The sequence below is a fragment of the Theropithecus gelada genome, chromosome 12 (genome assembly GCF_003255815.1).
Source record: "Theropithecus gelada isolate Dixy chromosome 12, Tgel_1.0, whole genome shotgun sequence".
NCBI classification, from domain to species: Eukaryota; Metazoa; Chordata; class Mammalia; order Primates; family Cercopithecidae; genus Theropithecus; species Theropithecus gelada.
In genome coordinates, this window is record NC_037680.1 from 77,794,120 (window position 1) to 77,818,098 (window position 23,979).

Below are 23,979 nucleotides of genomic sequence, written 5' to 3' on the forward strand. Positions count from 1 at the left end.
TCGCTCTGTCTCCCAGGCTGGGGTGCAGTGGCGTGATGTTGGCTCACTGCAAGCTCCGCCTCCTGGGTTCACGCCATTCTCCTGCCTTAGCCTCCTGAGTAGCTAAGACTACAGGCGACCGCCACCATGCCCAGCTAATTTTTTGTATTTTTTAGTAAAGACAGGGTTTCACTGTGTTAGCCAGGATGGTCTCGATCTCCTGACCTCGTGATCCACCTGCCTCAGTTTCCCAAAGTACTGGGATTACAGGCATGAGTTACCACGCCCAGCCTACTCCTAAATATTTTGGTGTGTATTTCCTAATAATAAGGATATTCTTTTACAGAGCTATAACACAATTATCAATGCCAGTAAAGTTATGTTAATATGATACTTTCATCAAATCAATGGTCCATATTCCAATTTTGTCTGTTGAACCCAATAATATCCTTAACAGTTTTAAAACCATCTAGTACAAAATTCCACATAGGATCCTATATAAATACAACACAAGGCTGGGTGTGGTGGCTCACACCTGTAATCCCAGCACTTTGGGAGGCCGAGGTGGGAGGACCACTTGAGGCCAGGAGTTCAAGGTGAGCCTGGGCAACATAGTGAGACCCTCTCTAAAAGAAAATAATAAAAATTAAAAATGCAATATAATGCAATACAATATTGTATTTAGTTGTCATGATCCTTTAGTCTCCTTTAATCTTTTTTTTTTTTTTTTTTTTTTTGCAACTGAGTCTCACTCTGTCACCCAGGCTGAAGTACAGTGGCATGATCTCGGCTCACTATAACCTCCACCTCCCAGGTTAAAGCAATTCTTATGCCTCAGCCTCCCAGGTATCTGAGATTACAGGTGTGCACCACCATGTTCGGCTAATTTTTGTATTTTTAATAGAGATGGGGTTTCACCATGTTAGCCAGGCTGGTCTCGTACTCCTGACCTAAATAATCTGCCTGCCTCAGCCTCCCAAAGTGCTGGGATTACAGGCGTGATCCACCATGCCCGGCCTAGTCTCCTTTAATCTTGAACATTTCCACAGCTGTTATGACATTTAATTTCCTCTTTTATGCCATCAAGACTTTTGAAAAATGCAGTCACTCCTCCCACCTTTCATTAAATAGAATTTTCCTTATCTTTGGTACATGTGGTGTTTCCTCATAATTAGATTCAAGCTGTACATTCTGGCCAGAATATCACCGAAGTGATGTTTGTGTCTTTCTCAGGGCATCCCATCTGGAGATATATCATGTCCATCTGCCCCCCTATTCGTGGTGCTAATTTTGATTATTTGGTCAAGATATTTTCTGAATATCATCACTCTGTAGTTAATTTTATATAATTACTATTTTTTCCCCACACAATTAATAAGCAAATGCTGGAGAGACATTTTAAGATTCTGTAAATATCCTGCTGCACATGAAAAGTTTCCCCCTAGATTGAGCGTCCGCTGATGATTCTTGTGTGATCCAGCGTTTACCATGTTGGTTGTAAAACAATGCTTTTCTGACTCCAGTATTCTCTCCACATTCGTACGTTGGCTATCAGCATTCTACTATAAAGAAGGACCCTCCTTTCTCCCCAGGAAGGTGTTTTTGTTTTTTTAAATGAAGGAGGCAGTGGAAACTGGCCAGATGACCTGTAGCTCCTGGAGTTTGGCAAAGGCTGGGCAAATGCCCACCTGAAGACTATGCAGGCAATCAGGACGTGACATAGCCGGGAGAGGCCTGCTCTGTGGCTCTGCCCTGAACCCCATTTGGCAGGTGGAGGTATTTAGCCATTTGAGGGACTCTCAGCTTTGGGAGGGCACTTTGTAAGTGATCTTCAGAGATTAAGTACATCCTTAATTAAAAGAAACGGTAACACCTCCGCCTGCTTGCTGTGAGTTTGTTCATTTGAATTCCCCATCTCCCCCAATGGGAAATAAGACAGAATTGCAATTATTTATAAAATCTTAAACTGATTTCTTTTCTCTAGGAAAATAGCCCTTGATTAAATTAATTCCAATCCTAGAAAAGCGCTTAGATATCTGATTGAGGTATTGAGGGAGAGAGGCTGCTCCCCTTGATTCTTTTACTGTAATCCAATTAAACCAACATTTATGGGCCAACTCCTTGGCCATGGGCATAGCTTCGTTTAGAGAGTTGCAAACCCCTTCCCACCTCCCCACTCCCCCAGAAGCTCTTTATTATTTTAATTAATTAATTAATTAATTTTTTTGAGATGGAGTCTCGCTCTGTCACTCAGGCTGGAGTGCAATCTTGGCTCAGTGCAACCTTAGCCTCCCGGGTTCAAATGATTCTCATGCCTCAACTTCCCTAGTAGCTGGGATTACAGGTACCCGCCACCATGCCTGGCTAATTTGTTTTGTATTTTTAGTAGAGACAGGATTTCACCATGTTGACTTCAGGTGATCCACCCTCCCGAGTCTCCCAAAGTGCTGGAATTACAGGCATGAGCTGCTGTGCCTGGCCATCCCAGAAGCTCTTTAAAATGTGGTTTTCCAGCACTGACATTTTAGGATTCCCGAATTCTAAGTTAAATTGTCTGCTAAATGTAACTCTTCCCACCCACTTTTTCAACTAGTTTTGTGCTCCGATACTGACATGCATGTAGAAACACACACACACACACACACACACACGATTCTGCTTGTTGACTGAGAAATTCAGTGGTTTCTAAAGGGGCGTGGCTCAGCTGTGGCCTCTGAAGCGCTGTGGTTCTGCTGACGTGGGATGATGACTTGGCCACGGCCACATGCAGTTGGGGGATAGTTGTGGCGGTACTAGAAGTGCCGGGGGACTGGGGCACAGCACCTCATGTGTTTTCATAGACTTTTAGGGTTGGAAGATGTCTTAAAAGTTACCTGGGCAGCCCTTTCCCTCTCCATCAAGTGATGAATAAAATAAAACTTGGTGAAATGTCTCATGTTTCTTAAGCACCTGAGGATTTTTTTTTAATTTAAAAAAACACTGCCAATAATTAGGCTCAGTGAGAAGAAACTCTCATTGAATTTTAAGCAACATCTCCTAATATGTTTAAAAATTGAACTGATTTTTTTCTCGGCCCCCTGCAACCTCTGCCTCCCAAGTTCAAGTGATTTTCCTGCCTCAGCCTCCCAAGTAGCTGGGATTACAGGCACGTACCACCAGACCCAGCTAATTTTTTGTAGTTTTAGTAGAGATGGGGTTTCACCATGTTGGCCAGGCTGGTCTCGAACTCCTGACCTCAGGCGATCCACCTGCCTCGGCCCCCAAAGTGCTGGGATTACAGGCGTGAGCCACCGTGCCCGGCCAAATCAGTTTTTTTCTGAGTGTGGCATAACGTTTTCCTAAGGAGAGGCATGTCTCTTTATGGATGAGACCTAACACCTGCTTCTTTATAAGGCCCTATTGGACTCCTCTTGAAAACAATCAAAAGAAGTTGAAAGATGATTGAGTGTGGCCAGGCTGTGGGACATTCACTCATTCATTCATTCATTCATTCCTCTCTGACATAGAGACTTGAGAGGTGTCAACAGAGGATGCAACATTCTCAGGAGAAGAAACGCAGATTAGACCTTAAATCTTTTTTCTAGTCCGTGTTCTGGCTGACTTTATCAGCCAAGGGAAGAACAAATCAAGGAAAGCCAGGGCCTGGAGGGGCTGGGCAGAGCCTGCTGCTGTGTCTGCATTGCCCCTCGTCCCAGAAGACTCACTCAACTGCTGGACAAAACCAGAAGGCAGTCTGGCCAGGTCCTTGTCTGCCGCTTAGAAGAAATCTAGGATTATGCAGGAAGGGAACAGTGGCTTATGAAAAGAAAGGCAGGAAGCCTTTTGGAAAGTGAAGCTAAGTCTCCTTTGCATTTGTTCCCCCAGAGCTGGGGGAGCAAATGACAGTATTGTGCAGCTCCGAAACCTGGGGGCTTGAGCAGGGAGGCATCCGCAGGAACTTGGGGGTGACTTGTCAGTCCCCTCACACAGGTCAGGGGCAGCCCTTCCCCCACACCTTGGTCAGGTCCCCTTGGGGGCTTTCTGCTGCAGGCTGACGACTGAGAGTCATAGGGGGAAGGGGGTAATGGTGAATGGGGAGGAGGGTGCAGAAAAGACAGGGTCTTAGACTTTGTTTTAACTTTGTATTAAATTATATAAAACATTAACATATGCCCAAAGTAGTGCATCCTTGCCTCTCCTCCCCGCCTCGATTACCATTTTTATTTGTTTTTTGATTTATCTTATTGTTACTTTTGAAAAAAATCCAACCCATATCTTCCCTTTATTACAAAAGAGGTAGTGTACTCAAATACCATTTCATTTTGCTTTCTCCATATGACAGCTTCCCCTGGAGAAGGGTATAGAGGCTGTCCTTGGCATCTTACTCCACTATGTGGACATACCACGGTTTTTCAACCACTTCCTATTAGTGGACATTAGGCTATTTCCAGTCCTTAGTGCAAATAATGCTGCAATGAATAAGTACCCTTGAGTGTATGTCACACTGTATTTTTGCCAGTGCGTCTTTGTGAACCTTCTCCTTTGGATGGAGAGAGTTGGTTCTCTTCCCATTTCCTGCCAAAGAACTTTTCTTTTTTTTCTTTTGAGACAGAGTCTTGCTCTGTCACCCAGGCTGGAGTGCAGTGGCGCCATCTCGGCTCACTGCAACCTCTGCCTCCTGGGTTCAAGCGATTCTCCTGCCTCAGCCTCCTGAGTAGCTGGGATTACTGGTGTTCGCTACCACACTCAGCTAATTTTTGTATTTTTAGTAGAGGTAGAGTTTCACCATGTTGGTCAGGCTGGTCTCAAACTCCTGACCTCAGGTGATCCACCTGCCTTGGCCTCCCAAAATGCTGGGATTACAGGCAGGAGCCACCGCAACTGGCCCAGTGACCTTTTCTATGACTGTGGATTAGATATCTGTGCTTCCCTGCATCAAGTCTAGTTTTTGTTCCTCATGCTAACTGTGTGAATTTCCTACGTTTTATGCCTTTTTTTTTTTTTTTCTCAGCAGGAGGAGTCCTGGCAAGATAAGCGTGCAAGGAGTAATGGTAGGTGTTTCTAATATACTTTTTACAACTTAGATCAGTATGGCAGGGATAGACATATTTGATATATACCAAGGAATTCAAGGTGACTTGGAAGAGAGACTTTACAAATAATGAATAATTCATTTTTTATTCCAATTCAGGGCAAGACATTGAATGCATGGATTATACTAGGCTTTTCTACGGCAGTATGGAGAGGGCTGGGTGGTTTCTGCTCTGAATGCCTAGTATAGCAGATTCTAGAGACTGCAGGCGGCTGTTCTCCCTCCACCGTTCAGAATTACGTCACCCTCTGTGCAGCAGAAACAGTCCCCAGCAGGGCTGAAGCCTTCAGACCAGTAGTGACAGCAGAATGTGCAGTCTGGGCGCGTGTCCTCTATGGAGTGGTTCCACATGTTGCTTCAGAGGGAGAGAAGAACCAAGAGGAGGGACTTGAGGATAGTGTGTTTAGTTCCCTGAATCCCTGCCCAGAAACCATAACCTTAGGAAAATATTCCAGAATCTGCCATCAGGTTAAACTGCTTATGAACAAACAGGCTTTGGCGAAGTCTTTCTGTGGTATCGAAAGTTTGTCACAGACCATTCCTTATTTATTTATTTTTCTGGAAAATTATCCTTCAGAGTCCAAGACACACAGCTTTGCTAGCAATTTCTCTTTTTGCCTAACATGGAGGTTGTGTGCTATGATGTTGATAACATTGACCAGGTTAAGCACTTGTCACGTACTAGGCACTGTTCAGAGAGATTCCAGGGATTATGTCATTCAGTCCTCCAATCACTGGAGGTAGGTACTACTGTTATTCTCACTAATGATGAGGAAACTGAGACCCGTAAAATCTAGTGCTTTGCACTGCAGCTAAAAGGCACTGCAGCTAAAAAGAAGCGAAGCTGGGATTTGAACCCAGCAGTCTGATTCCAGAGCTTACTCTCCTAAGACTAGGCTCTCCCACTGTCTATTTATGTGAGCTCAGGTGACTGCTTCACCCCTCTGAAGAATAAGGCAGTTTCTTTCAGCTTTACAATTCTGCGGTTCCAAAATTTAGACGTGACTTCCCCTGGAGCGTTACCTCCTTCCATGGTAAGGAGGAATTTATAGGTGCTCTGAGCCACTGAAGCTTGGATCCCTTTTGCTGTGTTTTCTGGTCTGGGGAATATGGACTTGCTCAGCCTGAGGACTGACCCTTAGCAGTAGTTAATAACCAACTCATGCCCCAGAGACAAGGACAGAGTTTGGTGGATTCTACTACAAATTTTCTGCGAATGAAAAAAGAAAACTGTTTGATGTTACATTTTCCTGTTAGTGTCATGTGACAAATAACCCATCGCTGACTTTCTCTCTGTGACAGAATCCAGATGAATCAGGGAGTTGGCAGGAACACTTCAAAGCAGTGTGATCCTCAGCTGATGCCCAGCTGGAACTTTCTTTTTCCCTTTTTTCCTTTTTTTTTTTTTTTTTTTTTGAGGCAGGGTCTCACTCTGTTGCCCAGGCTATGGTGCAGTGGTGCCATCATAGCTCACGGCAGCCTTGACCTCTCAGGTGATCCTCCCACCTCAACGTCCCAGGAAGCTGGGACTACAGGTGTGTGTCCCCATGTCCAGCTAATTTTTTGCATTTTTTTTTTCTAGAGATGGGGGGGTCTCACTAAGTTGTCCAGGCTGGTCTCGAACTCCTGGGCTCAAGCGATCTGCCCGTCTTGGCCTCCCAAAGTGCTGGGATTACAGGCATGAGCCACCACGCCCAGTCTCCCTCTTTTTTCTTCTCGAGGTCCACCTAGCCTCTTTATATCCAGTGACATAAATGCTGACTCAACCCAACCATACTTGACCTGGAACCCTTGAGCTGATCCATGCGATCTTAATCAATTCCCCACCCAATCCCTGCCAGCAGCATAGTTTCCAACCCAGACAAAGCAAAAAGGAATGCGAAGACACATCAGTCTCTCCTATCAGGAAAGGCATGGTGGCTGAATTGTCTCAGGAGGGCCTTGAGAGAAGCATAATTCTCCAGAATTAGATGCGAAAATTATCAGTAAAGAAATCTAAGTGCTTGGGGAAGATATTTGGAGTCTGAGTACCTCTCTTTCTAGGTAACAGAGCCACAGATGGTGCACCAAGCCTGGTCTCCAGGGGGTTGCAAGGAGCATCTGCTAACACTCTAAACTCTGAAACCAGCACAAAGGTCTGGATGGTTTCTTTTTTCTCTGTTTTTAATAAAAAACTTTTTTTTTTTCCAAATTCAATCAAAAGAACGGTTTCTTTAGGGGCTCTCTCCCTAGGTTCTGGCCTTTGATGACTTTAAGGGCTCCAAGCTGTTTGTTTCCAACTTGTTTCTCCCTCTCTCTATAATGATCTCTGTTCTTCCCACCTTTTTCTTATCAATCAGAAGTGATTGATCCCTTTGACTATGGAGGAAATGCTATTGCACTTTGAGTCATGCATACCCTTTGGGTTATTTCTGGAGAGGGGTAGTTTCTTTTCTTATCCATTGAAGCCACTTATTTTCTGCTTGGATAAAGATGTACCATGATTTCAAGGATGATTTTAGCTGCACAGAGGCTCTGCTAAAGCAGCTCAGCTAATTTGCCATCACATGCTGTTTACAATAGTCTTCAAAAATAATTGCACATATTTTTAAATTCCTACTGTGAATTTATATATTGAATTTTTATATTTATATATTGAATTTTTACAATTGAATATACAGCCATCTTTATATATATATGAATATATATCAGCCATTTATATATATAAGAATATATACATTTATATATATATTTATATATAAGTATACTTTATATATACTTGTATATTAAGTATATAGATATATATACACACACATATATATATTCATATATCTTTAAAGATGGTGGTCTCGCTATATTGCCCAGGCTTGTCCTGAACTCTCAAGCTCGAGGAATTTTCCTGCCTCAGCCACCCGAGTACCATCATGCCAGCTTGTACATTATTTTTATACTCAGAAATAAAATTACAAAAGAGATTTCCCTTTTTTTGAAGGCATCAGATCACTCCAGAAGTGAACCATCTGAAAAAAATCTTTGATATTTATGTTGTCTCATGAAATCCTTGCATATGCTTTCTTCATTCGTGTTGCTAATATGAAAATGAAGATACTTTTGCATAAACCCTGGGTTTGACAATATTAATATACATATTCCATTTTCTTAACTTTCATGATTGCGCTTCTCCAGCCAAACCAGGTGAAGTCTGAATTGTAATCAGGACCTGGTATTTCCCCTTGAAATTAATTAGCTAATTCCACACTAGGGCCAGGATCTTGAGGACTCTCTGCCTCTGATACTGGGAGTGGCATCCTGAAAGAAAGGAAGTGTCTGATCTTCAGTGCAAATGAGATTTATCCTTTGTCCTGGGCTCTAGGACTTAACAAAGAATCTTTGAAATTTTATTCAGATCACAATTATGCAGTAAAAGTGAGTTGCAGAGTGGTCAGAATCCCCAGTCTTTCAAATGTCTCTACTAAAAATACAAAAATTAGCTGGGCGCAGTGGCGGGCGCCTGTAGTCCCAGCTACTCCGGAGTCTGAGGCAGGAGAATGGCGTGAACCTGGGAGGCGGAGCTTGCAGTGAGCCGAGATCGCGCCACTGCACTCCTGCCTGGGCGACAGAGCGAGTCTCCCGTCTCAAAAAAAAAGAAAAAGTGACTTTGGAAATAATGTGGCATAAATATTCCAAGGGGTTTAGACTAGAGTATAAAAACATGGTTTTGGACAGGCATGGTGGCTCACGCCTGTAATCCCAGCACTTTGGGAGGCTGAGGTGGGTGGATCACTTGAGGTCAGGAGTTCAAGACCAGCCTGGCCAACATGGTGAAACCCTACTTCTACCAAAAATAAAAAATTATCTGGGGGTGTTGGTGGGCACCTGAGGCAGGTGGATTCCTTGAATCTGGGAGCAGAGGTTGCAGTGAGTCGAGATTGTGTCACTGCACTCCAGCCTGGGCAATAAGAGTGAGACTCTGTCGCAAAACAACAACAACAACAACAAACATGGTTTAAACAACTGGCATGGAGAGATACATCCTGCTCTTCCTCACAGTGGACCCATTGGTATGGTTAGTTAGAAACATTTAAGGCCCTAAGATGAGGATTCCTACTAAGTGGCTCTATCTGTTCTTCAAGTGGGCACCTACGTACAGGATGAATCGGAACCACAGAGGCCTCTGTGTCATTGTCAACAACCACAGCTTTATCTCCCTGCGGGACAGACGAGGAACCCATAAAGATGCTGGTAAGAAAGTCTAGAATAGTTTATCAAGTGCAAATTGGGGATCTTAAAATTATTTTTTATTTTCACATTTTTTTCTGTGACTTTTATTTTCCACATATGTGTAAGGATGATTATTATGTTTCTGAGCCTCTTGTATATCCCTGGGGCATCACCCAGTCTGCTAAAGAGTAGCAAGAGTCTTTGACTATTCACAATTCTGAATAGAGGAGAGCATGTACTGGGGGAGAGTATGCTGGACTGGCACGAGACAACCTGGGTGTGAGCTCCAACTCCACCACTAACTAGGTGTGTGATCATGGGAGAGTCAAGAGACCTCAGCTTCTTCAACTGTGAAACAGATGAAATGAAACACTGGCCACTGCCAATTCTCAGGACTGTTGTGGCAACACTGGGTATTACATGATAGGAGATTCATTGTAAGATTTTATGGTTATGAAAATAAAAATAATCCAAAGCTTTAGGCTATTTGCTGTGCAATTTTTGTAACTATTAGCATCATTTCATTTCATTTTTTTTGAGACATAGTCTTGCTCTGTTGCCCAGGCTGGAGTGCAGTGGTGTAGTTGCAGCTCACTGCAACCACTGCCTCCCAGGCTCAAGCCATTCTCATGCCTTAGCCTCCCGAGTAGCAGGGATTACAGGTGTGAGCCACCACACCTGGCTAATTTTTGTATTTTTAGTAGAGATGGTGTTTTGCTGTGTTGGCCAGACTGGTCTCAAACTCCTGACCTCAAGTGATCCACCTGCCTCGGCCTTCCAAAGTGCTGAGATTACAGGTGTAAGCCACTGCACCTGGCCTTGTTTAAGTTCTTCATTTTGTTTTGCATCATTTTATTATTTCCCCTTTCTCTCTCTCTCTCTCTCTCTTCTTTTTTTTTTTCTTTTTTAAACAGAGATCCTGAAGGGTGTGTTCCAGTGGCTTGGGTTCACAGTGCATACATACAATGATGTGACGAAAGGGGAAATGGAGGAGGTCCTGCAGAAGGAGAAGTGCAATCCAGCCCATGCCGACGGGGACTGCTTCGTGTTCTGTATTCTGACCCATGGGGAAGATGGAGCTGTCTACTCTTCGGATGAGGCCCTCATTCCCATTCGGGAAATCATGTCTCACTTCACAGCCCTGCAGTGCCCTGGACTGGCTGAAAAACCTAAACTCTTTTTCATCCAGGCCTGCCAAGGTGAAAAGATACAGCTTTCCAAATCCATCGAAGCAGATGCTCTGAACCCTGAGCAGGCACCCACTTCCCTGCAGGACAGTATTCCCGTCGAGGCTGACTTCCTACTTGGTCTGGCCACTGTCCCAGGCTATGTATCCTTTCGGCATGTGGAGGAAGGCAGCTGGTATATTCAGTCTCTGTGTAATCATCTGAAGGTCTTGGTCCCAAGGTGAGAGTTCTTTTTTTTCTTTCATTTTTAATTAATTAGTTTTATTTATTTTTTATTTTACTCTCATTCAACACCTTTGGTAAGGGTGAGAGTTCTAAATTGTTCTGTCCATGTACCTGTTCATCCATCTGCCTACCTTTCTGTTTATCTATTTATCCATCTATCCATCTATCCATCCATCCATCATCCATCCATCCATCCATCCATCCATCTAGCAACCTTGTATTGAGTACCAGCCTGGACCTGGAAAGGAAGATAAAGTTAAAAAAAAAGACAGGGTCATTGCCCTCAGGTTGCTTACAAGCTAGAGGGATAGACAAACAGACGGGGAAGGGCATCCCCAGCTGGTAAGTGCACATTGTGAAGTATAGGTGTTATGGGAACATGCAGAATGACTACCTTGCCCAGATTTGAAGGATCAGAGGAGGCTTCTAGAAATGACAAATAGATGTTAGGTAAAGAATCAGGTGAAAGATATGCTGGGCAGAGGGAGTACTGTGAACAAAAGCATGGGGGCCTTTTATTTGTTCCTTTGTTTATTTATCACTCACTCCTATTTCCTGAGCACTTATGTGCTATCTTTGGCATTCTATTTGCCACTGCTCTGACAGCTTGCCTTCTGTCTTTGCCACATGCTCTCCTCTTGGCAGCTTTAGCTATATCTAGAGGCCATGGGCATCTCCATGAAAACGTCTCCAAAGTTGCCATCTCTGGCCCACTCATCTCTGAATTCCTGGGGGGCAGAGACCCTGTTTCATTTAACTTTATATCCTCAGCCCCTGACCTGATATATTGTGAGCTTGTTAAACATTTGCTGGGCCAATGAATGACTTGCTTGAGCCCATCTCATTAACAGCCCGCTAGATATCCTACCTCTGTTTAGCCCTTGGACCTCACATTCAGCATACATGTTTCTGAGCTCATCTTCCCAGACTTCTCCAGGAGCTCCTGAATTTCCATTTGAAGGAATGGCCGTAGTGCTCTTCTGGGAATTCAGGATTGGAGTCTTGAGTCAACTTTGCTTTTCTCTCTTCTTTACCAGCCCCTCCATCCTCATCACAGACATCAGAGGCTAATGTCTATGGCTTCAGTAACAAGGCAATATTTATTGAGGTCATACTATGTGCTTACTGTACTGGGTACTGAACTGGGGGCTGGAGGTGCAGCTGTGTACAAGAGAGACAAAATCTGCTCTCCAGGGAGCTAAAAGTCCAGTAAAGGAAGGACAGATAATAAAAATATGTGAATATTTAAATTATTATTATTTTAAAAATTCAACAATATTAAAAGGAGACAGTATACATGCATAATTAAGTAATGTCTGGTTTTTTTTTGGTACTCCAGAAATTTCTTTGTTATTTTTAATTAATACTTCATAACTACATATTTCAGGGTTATAATTTGATATTTCAATACATGTATGTGTTGTATAATGATCAAATCAGGGTAGTGTATCCATCGCCTCATGCATTTATCATTTCTTTGTGGTGAGAACCTCTAAAAGCCTCTCTTCTAGCTATTTTGTAATATACAACACCTTACTGATTGATCAATTGATTTAAATATGGGATCTCACCATGTTGCCCAGGCTGGTCTTGAACTTCTGAGCTCAAGCAATCCTCCTGCCTTAGCCTTATAAGTAGCTAGGATTGTAGGCTCAAGCCACAGTGCCCAACTCAGAATGCCTTACTGTTAACCATAGTCACCCCACTGTGCAATAGAACACTAGAGATTATTCCTCCTATCTAATTGTAACTTTGTACCCACTGACTAACCTCTCCTCATCTTCCCTTCCCTCCTTCCCTCTCATCTCCATAATTGCTGTTTCACTCACTGCTTCTACGATATCAACTTTTTAAGCAAAGATTCCACATGAGTGAGAACATGCAGATTTTTTTGTGAGTCTTGCTTATTTCATTTAACATGATGTTCTCTGGGCTCATTCATGTTGTCAGACATGTCAGAATTTTCTTCTTTTTTATGGCTGAATGGTATTCTGTCGCTTATAAATATCACATTTTCTTTATCCATATATCCATTTTTGGACACTTAGGTTGATTCCATATCTTGGCTATTGTAAATAATGCTGCAGTAAATAGGGAGTGCAGATATCTCTTTGACATATTGATTGCATTTTCTTTGTCTGTATACTTAGTATGGGGATTGCTGGATCATATAGTATTTTTTATTTGTAATTTTATGAGGAACTGGCATACTATTTTCCATAATGACTGTACTAATTTAAATACCACCAACAGTGCATAAGTGTTCCCTTTTCTCCAGATCCTCGCCAACATGTGTTTACTTTTGTTTCTTTGATAATAGCCATTCTAACTTGAGTGAAGTGGCATCTCACTATGGGTTTTTTGTTTTGTTTGTTTTTTAGACAACATCTCGCTCTGTCAGGCTGGAGTGCAGTGGTGCAATCTCAGCTCACTGCAGCCTCTGCTTCCCAGGTTCAAGCAGTTCTTCTGCCTCAGTCTTCCGAGTAGCTGGGATTACAGGCATGTGCCACCACACCTGGCTAATTTTTGTATTTTTAGTAGAGACAGGGTTTTACCACGTTGGCCAGGCTGATCTGGAACTCCTGATCTCAAGTAATCCACCCACCTCAGCCTCCCAAAGTGCTGGTATTACAGGCCTGAGCCACCGCGCCCAGCTGTCGTTGTGGTTTTGATTTGCATTTCCGTGATGATTAGTGATGTTGAGGGGTGGAAGCGGATAAGTAGGAAAACTCCCACCACAACTATAGTGCTAGAGTCAGGCAGGACTGAGACTGGGGTTGAGCCTTCCACAGCGGAAGGAAGTCAGGGGTGGAGGCCAAGTTGGGCTGATTTTCCTGCTGCTACTAAGAGAAAACCAATTAATGGAAGAAGGTTGGGGGTAGGGTTAAGGATAAGTATTTGTTGAGGCTCTCATGTATTGGAGGATGAGAGGAATCATGCTATAGCTAAAATTAAAGCCAATGTCACCAATGCGATTGTATAGAATTGCTTGGACGCTGCTGTGTTAGCATCTGCTTGGCCATGTCATCAGCCAATTAGTAGAAAAGATATAATTCCTATGCCCTCTCATCTGATAAAAAGTTGGAAAAGGTTGTTGGCGGTAGCTAGAATTAATATTGTGGTGAGGAAATAAGTAGGTATTTGAAAAACTGATAAATGTTCAGATCTGACTTTATGTATCATATTGAGAATTCCATAATAGATCAAGTGATTAATAGTGCTACTAGAATAAACATTATGGAGAAGTAGTCTAGTTTGAAACTTAATGAGACTTTTAGGGTTTGGATTGTTGTTCAATATCAGTTTGAGATGATGGCTTCTAGGTCTGTACACAGGAATGTTGTGGGAATGAGGCTAATGGTGAAAGTGCATGTGATAGCTGTTTTTACTTAGTATAGATATGAGTTCTTTTTGCGAGGGTTGATAAAGGTAATAATAATTGGTAAGGTTAAGGAGATTAGGTTATTATAGTAATGGAAAAATACATGATTATTACTTTTATTTGGAGTTGCACCAATATTTTTGGTTCCTAAGATCAATGGATAACTCTCATCCTCTAAACGTTGAGAACGCCATGTTGTTAGGCATGGGGGCATGAGTTAGCAGTTCTTGCACACTTTCTCGGTAAATAAGAAGTTGCGGACTTCTGTTATTAGACCCAAAATCTAACGTTTTGATTAAACTATATTTACAAGGTGTAAGTCCTATCATAATTTTAGGATTTAGAGATAGTAGGAGAATTGGTGAAAGGTGTGTAAATATTAGTATGTTTTCTAGTGTAAAGGAAGGTTTAATGCTGTTAATATAGTATGTTAGTGTTCCTCGTTGTGTTGTGACAAGTATATAGAGGGAATAAAGGGCTGTGATTAATATACTAAGTCCTATGAGCATGACAGTAATGTTTGATCAGGAGAATGAAGCCATTGTTACAAGGAGTTCTCCTTCTAGATTAATAGTGGCAGGTAGGGCAAGGTTGGTGAGATTTGCTGTGAGTCATCAAAAGGTTATTCGTGGAAGTAATGTTTGACGTCTTCGAGAGAGTAATATGATTCAGCAGTGGATTCGCTTGTAGTTTGAATTTGCTAGGCAGAATAGTAGGGACGAAGTAAGTCCATGGGTAATTATGAGGATAATTGCACCGGTAACACTTCAGGGGGTTTGAATGAGGATAGCTACAACAACAAGTGCCATGTGGCTTACGGAGGAATATGCAATAAGTGACTGACTTTAGATCAGTTTGTCGTAGACAGATAGAGCTTGTCACAGTTATGCCTCATAAGGATAATATCAGGAAAGGATAGGCTATATGTTCTGTCAGAGGGCTGAGGATGAGGGCAAGTCGCATTATGCCATAGCCGCCCAATTTTAGGAGCGCTGCTGCAAGTACTGTTGAGCCGGCAATAGGGGCTTATACATGGGTTTTGGGAAGTCATAGGCGAAGTTGGTATAGGGGTGTTTTTACTATGAAGGCCATTATTCATGCCAATCATATGAGATTGTTGGATCTAGAGATTGGTAGTTCTTGAGTACTAAATGTTATTATTATCATGCTCAGTGAGCCTGGGATATTTTGGGCATAAGTAAGTAACATAAGTAGGCGGAGGGATCCCACTAGTGTGTAAAATAAGAAATATGTACCTGCATTGAGGTGTTTTGGTTGGTTACCCCATCGGGTGGTAATAATTAAGGTAGGGATAAGTGTAGCTTCAAAGAGAATATAAAATACAATTAGTTCTGTGGCTGTAAATGCTATGATTAGAAAAATTTGTAGGGAACTCAATATGGAAATACAGTTTTTTCCATAGGGGTGATTCACTGGAGAGGTGGTACTGGCTTGCTATAGTTATAAGAGGTAGTAGTCAGGCTGTTAACATTAGAAGGGGTGATATTAGTGGATCAGAGGAGAAAGTTAATGAGAAGTTGAATAGATTATCGTTGAATTGGTTAAAGAATAATAGGGCGATGAAGCTGATGATTAGGCTGTGGGTAGCCATATTGATTCAGATTATATAATTTTTAGAGAGTCATGTTATTGGTAGTAGTATAATTCTAGGAATAATTATTTTTAGCATTGAAGTAAATTTAGGTTATGTACATAGCCTAAACCATATGTGTTGGAAATTGAAACTAGTGAAGCAAGGCCTACCGTGGCTTCACAGGCAGCAAATACTGGTAGAATAATGGGTATGATATTTGCTAGGATGAAGTGTATATTTAAAACGATAAGGGTATTTATGATGAATAATGATAATATTATTCCTTCTAGGCATAGGAGGGATGATATTAGGTGGGATTGATAGATTAATCCCCCCGGAAGTGATATGATAAATGCTCGTATGATATTTATGTAAATAGAGGGCATTTGGTAAGTATGTTCTATCATAATCTAATGAGTCGAAATCATTTATTTTGGCTTAAACTATTTACTTTTTTCTTATACCTGTCGACCATTTGCATGTCTTCTTTTGAGAAATGTCTGTTAAAGTCTTTTGCCCATTTTTAAATGGGGTTATTTGTTTTTTTTGCTGTTGAGTTGTTTAAGTTCCTTATGTATTCTAGATATTAACCCCTTGTGAGATGTATAGTTTGCAAATATTTTTTCCCATTTGTAGATTGTCTCTTCATTCTGTTTTTTTTTTCTGTGCAAAAGGGTTTTAATTTGATGTAATCTCATTTGTCTGATTTTGCTTTTTTGTCTGTGCTTTTGAGGTCTTATTTTAAAAATCCTTGCCCAACCCAATGTCGTGATATGTTTGCCCCATGTTTTCTTGCAGTAGCTTCATAGTTTCAGGTTTTACATTTAAGTCTCATACATTTTGAGTTGGTTTTTGTATGTGGTGAGAGATAAGTGGTCAGTCTTACTTTTTCCGCATGTGGATATCCAATTTTCCCAGCATTGTTTTTTGAAGAGATTTTCTTTTACCTATTGTATGTTCTGGGCACCTTTGTCATAAATCAGTTGGCTGTAGGTGTGTGAATTTATTTATGGGCTCTATATTCTGTTCCATTGATCTATGTGTCTGTTTTTGTGCCAGTGCCATGCTGTTTTGGTAACTCTAGATTTGTAGTATGTTTTGAAGTCAGGTGGTGTGGTGCCTCTAGCTTTGTTCTTTTTGCTCAGCATTGTTTTCACTATTTGGGGTCTTTTGTGGTTCCATATACATTTTAGGATTTTTTTTCCTGTTTATGTGAAGAATGTAATTTTTTTTGTTTGTTTTTGTTTTGTCTTGTTGTAGAGATAGGGTCTTGCTATGTTGTCCAGGCTAGACTTGAACTCCTGGGCTCAAGCAATCCTCCCACCTCAGACTCCCGAGTAGCTAGGACTACAGGCATTTGCCACTGCACTTGGCTTGTCACTGGTATTTTGATAGAGACTGCATTAAATCTGTAGGTCACCTTGGGTAGTATGGTCATTTTAACAAGATTAATTCTTCCAACCCATGAACATGAGATATCTTTCCATTTATTTGTGTTCTCTTCACTTTCTTTCATCAATGTTTTATAGTTTTCAGTGTTTAATATTTAAATTAGTAATATTTTAATTGTTTAATATTTATTTAATAGTTTTATTCAATTATTATTTAATATTAATATAAATAATATTTAAATTAATAAGAAAAAAATTAGCGAGGTGTGGTGGCATGCACCTGTAGTCCTAGCTATTAGGGAGTCTGAAGTAGGAGGATTGCTTAAGCCCAGAAGTTTGAGGCTGTAGTGAGCTACAATTGCATTACTGCAGTCTAGCCTGGGCAACAGAGCAAGATCCTGTCTCTAACAAAAAGAGACAATTTCAGGAAGTGATCCCTGCCATGAACAAATTAAAACAGGATAATGATAGCTTCTTGGTGCAGGTAGTATTTCAGGTGAGACTAAGTGGTAAGAAGAAAACAGACACAGGAAGATTTGGGAATAGAGAGCAGGTGCAAAGCAAGATGCAGGGATTGAGAGCAGGTAGGGGCCTGTATCCCTTCCCTGAAAAATAGTGAGGATAAGGATGAGGGGATGAGGGTAGTCATACTAATACTAAAAATGATGATCAGCAGAACAGTGTAGCCAGTGTTCTAAGTGCTTGACCCAATATACATCCTTTGATGCTCTCAGCAACCCCTAAGATGGGGACTGTTATGGTTCCTCTTTTAGAGCTGGGAAAACCGAGGTATGCAGCAGTGAGTAACCAGCCTAAGAGCACACAATGAATGAGTGATGGAGCCACAATTTAAAACTGAATCTGTTTTCAGAACCTGTGCTTGCTTCCAGTGATATGTATTGCCCGCCCTGAGAACGTTCTGCTAAATGCTATATGTCCTGCAAGTGCAGGCTCAAATGCTACCACCTGCATGAAGCCTTTTCTCTCCCTCCCAACTAGGAGTGCATTCTCCTCTGAACTTGCAGCAGAACCTTGACCTTTCATTTGGTGTCGACCACATTCTGCCTTGTGTTATGAATATTGTGTATATGCCATCCTTGGTAAATGTTTTATATCTGCATTCTAAGTGTTTAACTTTAGGAATTGTGTCATGTTTATCTTTGTATCTCTCCCAAGGCTACAGATAGAGAGGGCATTGTTGGTATCTGTGGCATCTGCTGCATATTTGTTGATCTAAGACCTGGTACATGGTACCTGGTGTCTTTTCTAAGACCTGGTGTGTGGTTTCTACCTCCTGATTGAAAAAAGTTTCTTCTCTGGGCCAGGCACAGTGGCTCATGCCTGTAATCCCAACACTTTGGGAGGCTGAGGTGGGCGGATCACCTGAGGTCAGGGGTTTGAGACCAGCCAGGGCAAGCAATATGGTGAAACCCTGTCTTTACTAATTAGCCGAGTGTGGTGGCAGGCACCTGTAATCCCAGCTACCTGGGAGGCTGAGGCATGAGAATCACTTGAATTCAAGTGGAGGCTGCAGTGAGCTGAGATTGTTCCACTGCACTCCAGCCTGGGTGACAGAGTGAGACTCTGTTAAAAAAAATTGTTTTCTTCTTTGTTGCAGAGAGGAAGACATCTTATCCATCCTCACTGCTGTCAACGATGATGTGAGTCGACGAGTGGACAAACAGGGAACAAAGAAACAGATGCCCCAGCCTGCTTTCACACTAAGGAAAAAACTAGTATTCCCTGTGCCCCTGGATGCACTTTCATTATAGCAGAGAGTTTTTGTTGGTTCTTAGACTTCAAATGAATCATTGTCTGTATCCTCCAGCCTCCTGCCCAGCACAGGAATCAGTGGTCTCCACTTGGCATTCTAGAAACAGGAAACACCCTATTTTCTGACACAGTCAATTCCGATTTTCTTTTTCTTTTGACAAGTCTAAATGTTAGAAAACACTCTTTTTTTTGGAGACAGTCTCATTCTGTCACCCAGACTGGAGTGCAGGGGGGCAATCTCGGCTCTCTGTAGTCTCGACCTCCCGGGCTCAAGCTATCCTCCCACCTCAGCTTCCCAAGTAGCTGGGACCACAGGTGTGTACCACCATGCCTGGATATTTTTTATTCTTTATTTTTTGTAGAGACGGAGGGATCTCACTTTGTTGCACAGGCTGGTCTCAAACTCCTGGACTCAAGTGATCCTCCCACCTCTGTCCGCAAAATACTGGGATTATAGGCACGAGCCACCACGCCTGGCCAGAAAACTTTCCTTATTGAAGACTTGGACTGTAGCCTTGGTTTTGGATGTGTACCCTGAAGAGAGAGTAATTGACCTTGGTTTGTGCAGGTACTTTTTTTTTTTTGAGACAGAGTCGCTCCGTCACCTGGGCTGGAGTGCAGTGGTGGGATCACTGTTCACTGCAGCCTTGACCTCCCAGGTTCAAGCGATCCTCCCACCTCAGCCTCCCAAGTAGCTGAGACTACAGGTGTGTGTCCATGCACAGCTAACTTTTGTATTTTAATGTAGAGATGGGGTTTCACTATGTTGTCCAAGCTGGTCTCAAACTCCTGGGCTCAAGTGATCCTCCCACCTCAGCTTCTCAAAGTTCTGGGACTATACGTGTGAAATACTGTGTCTGACCTGGGGACCAGGGACATTTTAAGATTCCCTGGTGTTCAAAGAACCACGTTCTTAGGCTAGACTGAGCTTAGATTGCCTCTCTAGATAACTACCCCTTAGTTATAATTCTGTGTCCCCTCTGCATGGCCTTGAACATTGGACAATGAGGTTACAGTCCAGCCACCCTCTCTCTACTCTCCCCCTTCCTAAGACTTCTCTTCTGCATATCTAGTGAGGTGAACATTTGGTCTATGCCAGGCCCATTTCCTGCTTTTGTGTAAGGAAGGTGCTCACATAGGAAGTTTTTATTTGGTTAGATACAGGTTTCCCTGTAGGAAGATGATGGCTCATTTACACTCAGCTGCTCTGCAAGCAGAAACTTTATAACCTGATGTCATATTCCATGTTGGACTGGGTGCGGTGGCTCATGCCTGTAATCCCAGTACTTTGGGAGGCTGAGGCAGGCAGATCACTTGAGGTCAGGAGTTCAATACCAGCCTGGCCAATACGGTGAAACCTCTTCACTACTAAAAACACAAAAATTAGCCAGGCGTGGTGGCGGGCACCTGTAATCCCAGCTACTTGGGAGGCTGAGGCAAGAGAATCTCTTGAATCTGGGAGGCAGAGGCTGCGGTGAGCCAAGATCACACAACTGCACTCCAGCTTGAGCAACAGGGCGAGACCTTGTTTAAAAAAAAAAAAAATCAATATTGGGGTTTCAGGTGCCATTGACAGAACACCCAATTCAAATTGACTGAAGCAAAGAAGGGAATTTATTGCCTCTTTCACATGGAAACCCAGGAGTGGATAACACTGGCTTCAGGCAAAGCTTGAATCAGGACTCAATCTACAGGCCAGCATCTTTCTGTTGGCCGGATGTCCTCAGGGTTGGCAACTGCAGTGTAGACTGCAGTGGACAGTCCCTACCTTGTCACTACTACTACACTTTCCTCCTCTGGCCTGAGGGATGAGGAGAGACGCTGTGTCAGAGACTGAAGCTGTTCTCAGGATCACTGGGCTCTTCTTGGCAGAGGGGATGTCTGGCTTGCCTGAAGGGAGTGGCTCTGTAAGGACGCCTTGATGCTTTCTTCATTAAGATTTTGAATATTTTTATGTACTTGAGTTTTTTTTTTTTCAATTTCTAGAGGAAGTTTTCTTTGTTAATTCCTGGAACTGTATTTTGAACCCTTGAAGGTGAGCCCTCATAGGGAGATCCAAAGTCCTGTGGTTAACGCCTTTGTTTATAGACGAGGCAGCTAAGTCCTGGGGATGTGAACAACCTGCTGGCAGACCTCATTTACTGGACTTTCCTTCAGCCAGGTGAACTGGAATGGCTTGGGGCGTGGAAGGGCATTAGGAGTGTTTCATTTGATATGTGAATGCTCATAAAAAAATGTCAAGGAATGAAGAAAAACAATTCTCAGTGGTGCCTGCATTTATAATTATTTATGTGAAAGTCAAATTCATGTACAGTACATTTGTTATAAGAATATTCACAAGAACACTGTTCTGATGTCTCTGATTGTCACGTGGATTTGAATGTAGCTTGACAGAGGGAATGTCTAATCCATATTGACAGGGCAGGAGCACCGTCATCTCATCTCAGACAAACACCGCCACTTGAAGTTCCAGTTCCCTTTCTAGCCTCATGCATTTCAAGGAAATCACTTCCCTTCTAACAGCAAGCAGCCAGAAAGAGAAGAGAGTAAAATACAGATAAGACAGCTCTGGCACAGAGGGAGGTTAGGGGGTGGGGGAAGTCTCTTGGGTAACTGCCAAACTTTGCCCTCATACAATAGGTTCCAGTAAAACAATGGGCCTTAATAAGCACGTTCCTTTTCCTTCAGGTACACTAAGATAGGGAAGCTAAAAGCAGACTGGAGGGGGGCAGGGTATACCTACAGCTGCAGTAAGATTGTATGGGAACGGACATACTCTTCCTCCTAGATAAGCACAACAAAGAGATACAAAAACAATCCAAGCCTCTGATAAACTCTCCCACCCTAAATCCTTAAAAACTCTTAGTCTGTAAGTGAGTGGGCTCTGACCTAACTCTGCCAGAAGCCCCTTTCAAATTTGCTTTCTCTAAAATAAACCTGTCCTTGACTGTCAAGCCACCTTTCATGTTTCTTTCCTCTTTCTTTAATTCTTACACATGTGTCAGGATGATCTCCCAAAACCGTGTTCATAACAGTCAGGGCTAAAAGCTAGTGGTCACAGTCTTTGTCCATTTGGCAGAACTGACATGTGAAGGCAAGCGAAGGATGGTGAGGTACTGAGGAAAGAGCAAAGGATCTGGAGATCAAAGCCCTGCATTTCCATATTGTCCTGTGATTCCTTTGCTCAGAGACACTAACTAAATCAAGCTAGCTTTTTTCAGCCTTGTCTGTAAAGTAGAGAAAAACATTAGCTGTTGAGAAGACGAAAAAGAATGTGTATGTGTGCATCTATTTAAATCTAACTGTGCTGAGGTGCATATAAAGGCCTTTAGGTGGTAGTCTTCCAGTTGTAACTGCAACAGAAATAGCAGGACTTAAGTTCCTTTGTGCATAATTCCAGCTGACTTTATTAGCAGCAACTCAGCTCTAGCAGTACCCCTGACATACTCTGAGTAAGACCTAATTCTTCCCTCACTGGCTCGTGATGTCCACAGCAGAAGGTGGCCAGCTCTTGGCTGTGAGTTCAGTTAACAAAAAGCTGTTGATAAAACTTCCTGTCAGGCCCCTGAGCCCAAGTTAAGCCATCATATCCCTTGTGACCTGCACGTATACATCCAGGTGGCCTGAAGTAACTGAAGAATCACAAAAGAAGTGAAAATGGCCTGTTCCTGCCTTAACTGATGAGATTACCTTGTGAAATTCCTTCTCCTGGTTCTTCCTGGCTCAAAAACTCGCCCGTTGAGCACCTTCTGACCCCCACCCCTGCCAGCCAGAGAACAACCCCCTTTGACTGTAATCTTCCACTACCTACCCAAATCCTATAAAATGGCCCCACCGCTATCTCCTTTTGCTGACTCTCTCTTCGGACTCAGCCCGCCTGCACCCAGGTGATTAAAAAGCTTTATTGCTCACACAAAGCCTATTTGGCGGTCTCTTCACACGGACGTTAGTGAAACCTCCTTCATCAGGAACATTTGGGGTTTGATGTTTAAGTTTTGAGCCTCTGGTGTATTTCCTATTTCTGTTTTGCTAGAACTTAGTGCTTGTGTAAGGTTAAATTCTAGAATCAGGAAACGTTGTTTTTAGAGGCCTCCAGCAAGCACTTCGGAGGTCCCTGGGCATTTACAGCTGTGAGTCGTCGATCTATCCAGACACCAGAACATAGTCATCCTTGGCTCATTCCTCCTCAGTGGGAGGTGTGCACAGTTGGTAGAGTGTTACCTCCAAGATTTTGTGAAACATTATGCTTGTCTGTATTTGTGTGTGCATGTCTGTGTGAATTTTGAGTTCAGGAATAACAGGTGATTTGATCACAGCTATTTGACAGTGGTGATAGTCATTGTATGCCAAGACGTTTATGAAGGGAATAGGTAGATTGAGTGAGGTTCCTATATATTTTGCCTAGTTGTACTCACCTACAAGAGCTGTAATTAAATGTTTCTCTCTTTCCCCTTCTTCCTCTCTTTTATTCATTTTTATTTATTTATTTATTTTTTTTACGAAGTCTCGCTCTCTCACCCAGGCTAGAGTGTGGTGGCACGATCTTGGCTCACTGCAACCTTCGTCTCCTGGGTTCAAGCGATTCTCCTGCCTCAGCCTCCTGAGTAGCTGGGATTACAGGTGTGCACCATCACACCTGGCTAATTTTCATATTTCTAGTAGAAACAGAGTTTTGTCATGTTGGCCAGGCTGGTCTCGAATCCTGACCTCAAGTGATCTGCCCGCTTTGGCCTCCCAACGGAATGAGCCATCATGTCTGGCCTCATTCATTCTTTCTTTCATAGAAGTTTGGATACTGCCAAACAAAATTAAAGACATGAAAAACCAATTGTTATTACAAATGTTACAATTATTTAACCACTGGTGTTTATTTTTATTAGAGCCATAGCACCTACTGGCCTCTGCTTCAGGGATTCACAATGGTGGTGGGCAGGTTGGATATCACTGGGCTTACCCCTAGCAATGCATTCTATTCCGCCTATGCCCAGGTGGTGTTAAACATGTAAGCATCCAGTACACTGCGGTACCGACCCATCAGAACAGACGCTGACTGGTACAACACAATGGTGAATGTTGCTGAATAGCAACCCTTAATCAATAATGATCAAATCTCCATGGAGGTAAACTAAACTAGAAGTTTACCTCAAACAGGTAATTTTTGTGCCATACATGATTCA

At 42.5% G+C, this 23,979-nt stretch overlaps 1 protein-coding gene across 6 annotated transcripts in view; it reads left to right on the forward strand.

The window, feature by feature from the left end:
• The window catches only part of CASP10 (caspase 10), a 49,939-nt gene that overhangs the window by 18,471 nt on the left and 7,489 nt on the right, over window positions 1–23,979 (forward strand). The window contains exons 6-10 of one of the 6 annotated variants that reach the window (XM_025405016.1): window positions 4,973–5,009; window positions 7,094–7,185; window positions 9,163–9,271; window positions 10,165–10,657; window positions 18,648–22,713. In XM_025405016.1, the coding sequence (XP_025260801.1) occupies window positions 4,973–5,009; window positions 7,094–7,185; window positions 9,163–9,271; window positions 10,165–10,657; window positions 18,648–18,801 (885 nt within the window). In that variant the 3' untranslated portion in view covers window positions 18,802–22,713. Of the gene's footprint in view, window positions 1–1,571; window positions 1,857–4,972; window positions 5,010–7,093; window positions 7,186–9,162; window positions 9,272–10,164; window positions 10,658–18,647; window positions 22,714–23,979 lie in introns of those variants that run through there. The other 5 variants (XM_025405015.1, XM_025405019.1, XM_025405018.1 and 2 more) reach the window with 5 other exon arrangements.